The sequence below is a fragment of the Pagrus major genome, chromosome 21 (assembly GCF_040436345.1).
Source record: "Pagrus major chromosome 21, Pma_NU_1.0".
NCBI lineage: Eukaryota > Metazoa > Chordata > Actinopteri > Spariformes > Sparidae > Pagrus > Pagrus major.
The window spans coordinates 10,037,660-10,044,544 of NC_133235.1; the positions used below are offsets into that span (position 1 = coordinate 10,037,660).

The following is a 6,885-nucleotide window of genomic DNA, read 5'->3' on the forward strand; positions in this document are numbered from 1 at the left end:
CTTGATTCACACCAGGGAGCAAAGATCAGGATATCTCAGCATTGGCTTTATTGATTTTTAAAAAAAATCTCTCTCTTCCTTTCCACAAACTTCATGGAAGTGCGATAACAAATCACTTGAGAGCCCTTTTAAACTCATATCTATACTTGTAAACACACACACACACACACACACACATTAAAATACATGCATACTATAAATACATACACTACAGATACAAGACATACTGTATATGCAGTAGTCTAAAAATGAAATCATATGAATAATCCTAGAAAACAGTGCACAGAGAGAATTGAACCGTACTAGATCACACACTGTACTATAAAGCCATTCCTCCAGCCATCTGGCACGAACTTCCAAATTTAGCAGCAAGCCCAGCTCATTTTTCCTCCCCTCCAAGTCCATGAGGGAGTTTTTGTTCCAGGAAAAGCTGGTATCAGAATTTATTAAAATATTTTTTCTTCTGTGGTGTTATCATGCTTTGGACATACAGGAAGAAAAAAATAAGACCAGAGCTTTCACTTATCTCCAGAATAAGAAATAGACAGTTTGTTGGGCTGGAGGATCAACATGACCAGTCGGCCAGGATTCGTCACGCCTGCCTCTTTCGGTGTTCAGATTACTTTCAGATAGTCCGGGTTTTCTTCTCTCTTTAAACTTCTTTATCTCAAGCTAACTCACCGGTTTCAACTTTCAATTTAATGGTACCACTTGAGCTTGTTTTATGATTTTCTCTTTGGTTTCTCAGTATATATATCTCTCCGCCTTTCACTCTGCAGAGTTCCTGAGAGAGGAGGTGGTTGTTCTCCTCACGGCTCAGTTCATCACTCTCTTCAATCAGACAGCCCTGGAGGTGAGAGCAGCTACCGTTGAGATCCATCAGCCGGAGTTTCCAAGCATTTCACACAATGTCACACTATTTTACCCCGAGTTTCATTCAAACCGCATCAATCCCAGCCTTACCTGGAAAGACCTGCGCTGTAAACGTTGAGAAAATAATCAAGTAGCGCTTAATGCTCAAAGTTAAACTGATGTAACAAGTGCGCATAATCAGTCTGCATGCCCCGGACATGGAAAATGAAGAGGCTGTCTCTCTTCTCATTAAACTCTGGTGGCTGAACCGTCACACGGCACTGACCTGGATTATATAACTATTCTAATATAAAAACAGAGCAACTCTTTTGATCTGGATTGAATGAAGCCCTTGAAGGACTTAATAAAAGCTTGTTTCAGCTCTAATAAGAATCTCCACCTCTGCTCCTGACTCATCTTTCTCAAACATCCACAGACCATGGTGACGCCTATGACGCAGCGCTACTTTAGCTTTGGCGAGCTGGCCAACAGCCTGATGTACAGCCTGTGCGGGGTGGAGGTCATCCTGGGCTTCTTCTTCGTCCGCTGGCTGAGCAGGAAGGTGGAGGACCGCGCCGTTCTGGCCGTGGGCCTGTTCATCTGCTGCACCGCCTGTGTCTGGTGCCTCGTCTTCCTCGGCAACCCCCGAGGTGCTAACCTGTCCGGGAAAACATACAAACACGCATGCAAAGGCTTAAAAAAAAACGCCTCGTGTTCTGTGCCAAATCCTTTCTGTGTGACTGGTGTTGGTGTGTAGAGTGCAGGGGAGCCATATTGGGTTACACACTGGCTGCATTGAGCGTGCTCTGTAAATGATATCACTCTGGCAGGCCAGTAGGAGATCTTACAGGCAAACTGGATCCTGTATGTTCATGTTGGCCTGCGTCTGTTGCAGCTTGTCACGTTTATCGCTCTGATTACAAGTGACAGGTGCTGGAGCCGGGGAGTGCCTGAGTACATATAAAAGGATTACAGTAATCTAATTAGACAAAAATGCTATTTGTTAAGGCGTATCCTACATTTGTTTGCTATTTGTTACAGTTACAGTTAAAACGACCCAACAAAGACACAAAAACCTTGAAGGCAGAGGGAAAATAAATTTTTTTTCTTCCCCTGAACCACCAAGAAACATGTTTGATTGTTGAAATTGCATTTTGATTATAAGATTAGAGACTTCCAGTTTATGCGGGGACATCCAACAGTTTGAGTGGGCACAGATTCACACAAACATGTGCATGATGCAAAGCAGCAGAGAACAAAACTGTAGTGGCTGCCAGCTTGGCAGTGGTTTCGCTTTCAGATAGAGCTATCTCTGGTGGTGCCAGCCCATTTGTGAAAGGAACTTAAAAACCGAGAGAGGAAAGATATGGATAACTGAAGCGTGATCTGTCACACACTTTGAATCCTTATTCCTTCATATTAGAAACAAACAGCAACAAAATATCATAATAAAATAGCCAAGTGATCTGAAAATATATAAATTTTAGATATGTGAGAGCTGGTGTTAGATTACAGCCTGTGAATGAAATTGTTTAATGATATGTTTCATATAATTTGTGGGCAAACAGCTGTAATTCACTAATCCATTTATCTCATTTATTTAATCTTTCCGTCGCTGCCAGGTGGTTATGGATGGGAGCTGTCGGCCTTCATCATTGGAGTGTTTCTGCAGCTGCTGGGGCTTCCCTTCGTGGCCGTGTCTCAGGTGTCTCTCTTCTCCAAAGTCACTGCAGAGAAAACACAAGGTTGGCAAGTGATTTTACCACTTCACCTCGGCATTGAGACGCAACACGTATGCTGTATTTTCACGTTGATGAAAGGAAATAAATTGTCATTTTTTGTGATGCATTACCCTAAAGGATTCAGCCAAGGTGTCAGACGCTCAGTTGGAGGCCTGGCCACCATCTTGGGTCCTTTGTGGGCTGGAGGACTGACCAGTAATTTGTACATAATGCTGGGCATGATGCTCGCGCTCCTCTTAATGATCTCAGTAAGTAGAACACAGCTCGTTGGAGTAAAGATAAAACATTTGGTGACATAATTACAGACAGAGTTTGAAATTGCCAAGAGTGACATAGATGTCTCTATGGTGAATATTACACTGGAGCCATCAGCCAGTTAGCTTAGCTTAGCATAGAGACTGGAAACAGAGAAATGGCAAATTGTCTTATGTTCTGAAGAAAACTATACGACAACCTAAATAGTGTTTCAGAAGACTGACACCAATTTTGTATCTGTCCACTAAATATGAGGCTACAGCTTAAGTCTGGTTAGTTTAGCAAAGAATGGAAACAGGGGGAAACAGCTAGCCTGTACCTCTAAAGCTAGGTAATTAAATTTGTAATATGTAAGAATTTTGTTAAAAAACATTCTTCTTGTCTAGCTCTCAGCAAGAAAGTGAATGAGTGTATTGCACAAAATGTCTCACTATTGCTTTAATTTGATAATGTCAAGGAGCAGGAATTGACATGGTTAATGCTTTAACTCAGTGCTTCCTGTTTTCTACCCTCCCATGTATATACCTTCCCCATTAGAAACTGGCCTAAGAAAGCATTTTTATATTGTCATACCAAAACTGATAAGCAGTAGCTACATGCCAGTAAAATCCCTCACTCAGCATGTCTTTGATAGCCTCCACTTATTACTCGGTGCTCTCTATTCTCTAAAGCCACATCACACTGTACATTTTTGCAGGTTATGACATCGATGTCCTACGAGCGCCTGACTGAGCGCAGGGCAGTGCAGTGTGCTCAGAGCTCTGACAGCGGAGGATAACGCTGCAGTCTGTCTGAAGAGCAGGCTAAAGACGGACACAGGGAGTGCCCCGCACTTCTGAGGGAATCAATACACGTTGACTGCAGAGGAAACTGTATGAGTGTGGAATAAAAATGTTCAAAAACACATACTGTAACTCACAGCCTGCCATACAGGTGATCACACTCCGCAGGTAAATCTTCTGTATGTTTCTAAGCTTTGAACAATCTCTGCTTGCCTTACATACATATCACTATCAGACTATTAATTATATTTTACACAAGGGGGCACCATTGCTCTCATGTTGAATATTCAGAGGTGTAATTGAAGATGAAAGCCAGTATTTTTAAACTGATCTATTTATATTCCCAGGTGTTGATGAAAAGATGAGAGAGCAGGTTTTTCCATGTGACCCAAGTACCAAAATTTTCATTTTTTGTCCCGAGTCTTTCTTCTATGGAAAAAAAAAAAAAAAAAAATCCTCCCTGAAATTGAAGCAGTTGACACAATGGGTGCAGAAGCGGAGTTGTCAAGATCTTAGCAGCTCCATGTCAGTGTAGCTGATAGAAGAAGAGGGTCAAAGAGAGGAAAGCTTTACAGATTTCTGGATATTTATTTGTAGTGTTGGAGTAAAACTGAGTTTTTAATGTTAAAATTAAATACAGCCTTGGATGTGACTGAAGCAGAGAGATGTTATCTGAAAATATTCCTCTCTATCTTATGTGCAAATGAGAAGCTCCTGAATTAAAACCAAATTTAAGAAATACTTGTTAATTAGCTTTCTCTATCGTTTTACTATAGGGGGGATTTAAAGTTTAATTGCCTGTATTCATAATTCAAAATATAACAAGGTGTGACTTGTGTATAGTCAGCTGTTCTTGCCTATATTCTCCTCTAGGATGTGCTGTATGCTACACATCCGAATGTGAGAGGACAATGCTGTAAGCAACATCAAGGCATTGTGGATTCCCTTTGTAGCAATGAACATGGGTTTGGCCAATCTCTGTGTTTTTGCATAATTGCAGATAAAGCTCGGTAACCTTTCCAGTTTTCTACACTCAGCATGTGATTTTTGGCTTTCCATGAGGCTTTTCGCCTAAAATGGAAATTCTAATCTCTGGGACTCAAGGACATAATATATATAAGTACTTTCATGCCCTGATCAGCGTATTCAGGTCCTTGACATTTTAAGGGAGATAACAGGGTGCATAGAATCAGGTCAAGCCTGAATTTACTCTCTTTGAAAACAAGCTCACTTTTGCAGCATGATTCCTGCTGTGTTGTCTTCTTCAAGAAGCATCTTTACAACAACCTAAATATCCTCATCCATTTCTAAAGGCCCCCAAAACTTGTATTTAAATCATTATTTCTCCTCTTTAAAAGGAAATATTCATGGATAAAACAGCATCAATCAAAGCCTGGGCTGTTTTAAAAAAGCAATGTTTTGTAGTCTGACAGTGATTATTCTTTTTAAGCAAGACCATGTAGCTTTTTGAAGAAGAAATAGCACAGTCTGAAAAATCAAACTCAGAAACGACTAGATTGGCACTCAGTAGAGCGCATACCTCTGCCAAGGCCCAACAGCCCCCTTTAATTCAATCAAGCCTAATCCAATATCAAAGTCCATGTCTTTGTATCACTGTAAATTTTAACCCACCATAATTCAAGCTCACCAGATCTAGGGTCTGCATCAAATTGAACTCACTCATAGATACCAGCCCCTTAAATACACCTTTTTATTATGTGTCCGTTTATCCAGATCCACACTTTAAGTTAATGGGGTCTGTTCTGGGCCGAGACCCATCCTCCATCCAAGTTACGTGGAAATCTGTTCATTACTTTTTGTGTAATTCTGCTGACAAACCAACAAACAAAAGGACACAGGTGAAAACATAACCTCCTCACCTTCTCTCTTTTCAGTACATTGCTGCTAAAGCCTTACTTGTTTTGAATTATGACCAGTCTACAGCGGACAAGTTTTCTATTTTTGTGTCTGGTGTGTCACGTTCGACGTCACAAATGCGCTGCATAAACAGTCAACAGTAGAAAGCAGCAAATCATGTGCCACCATGAGACTCAGTGTGGAGACAAGCAGTAAACACAGGAGAGGTTGACTCACACCGTAAGAACATCCCCACCACAGCTAGATACTGTTGGAAATTAAACATTATAATCTAGATAACAAAACAAAATGAAACACAAAAAGAAACCCCACCAACAATTGAGATCAATTAACCAAAATGAACCATATTAGTGCTGCAAACCATTTCTAGCACGAGAACCAGAACTAAGACCAGCAGGGTAAATGTCGAACAAATAGCAAAAATGACCTGTCACTGCTACAAACTAAATACAGAGGAAACACTGAAACAAACTTGTTTCTAAAAGTCAGTTACATTTTGAATTAGACATCTCATTTCCTTCTCATCCATGTTGAGAGGTGCACATGCACAGTGTGTTCATTGGGTTTGTATATCTTTTACCTCTCCTTCAAACTCAAAGCTAACTGAACAATGCTCTGGATGGCAAACTATTTACACCTCCTTCAAGGATAGGTTCACATTGAAAAGTCAGTCATTATATACTCACTATGATGCCGATGAAAGGTCGGGTGAAGTTTTATAGTCCACAAGACATTTCTGAATCTTCACAACAAAACAGTATTGGAGTGTTCTCCTACACAACTGAAACTTCAACTGACTTTCCATCAGCATGAGGGAGAGTAGGTAATGACAGAATTTTCATTTTTGGGTGAACTTACCCTTTAACTTCAATATGTGTCATAGCATAGCAGCACAAGGGGCGAAAATTAGCGTGTCCACCTGTGTCTCACGTTTGAGCTGGAGCTGATAAACCTCTGTGACTACAGAGTCGTTTCATTTGGGAATGAATGCCGATTGTTTTTTGCATGCAGATCAATATTTTAATGATTTTATGAAAAAAAATGAAATGAGCAGTAAACACACTCTAACTCAGGTGACGTATGTGCTCCGACAAACCTGAAAACATATCCTAATGATAATGTATTTTTATATTTCAAAGGTTGACACTTGTATTATTGCCTTTTTAGATATACAGTACAGTAGGCAGCTAACAGAAAATGAGGGAGAAAGATGATGTAGCAACGGTTCCTGGATGGACTCAAACCAGAGGCGTGATTACATAGATGGTGACTTACACGACAAACATTAAATATTCATGAGTAAATAGGAAGAGACCAACATTGCATTATATTTAGCCGTTATGTAAACAGGGTTTAAAGAGGCACTGTGTAGTTTT

The 6,885-nt window shown here is 40.4% G+C and overlaps 1 protein-coding gene across 1 annotated transcript in view; it reads left to right on the forward strand.

The window, feature by feature from the left end:
* mfsd8l2 (major facilitator superfamily domain containing 8-like 2) overlaps window positions 1-3,627 on the forward strand; it is a 9,078-nt gene extending 5,451 nt beyond the window's left edge. Inside the window, exons 7-11 of the mRNA XM_073492201.1 lie at window positions 780-853; window positions 1,289-1,502; window positions 2,475-2,597; window positions 2,712-2,842; window positions 3,547-3,627. Of these exons, the coding sequence (XP_073348302.1) occupies window positions 780-853; window positions 1,289-1,502; window positions 2,475-2,597; window positions 2,712-2,842; window positions 3,547-3,627 (623 nt within the window). The remainder of the gene's footprint in view (window positions 1-779; window positions 854-1,288; window positions 1,503-2,474; window positions 2,598-2,711; window positions 2,843-3,546) is intronic.
* Window positions 3,628-6,885: the final 3,258 nt, after the last annotated feature.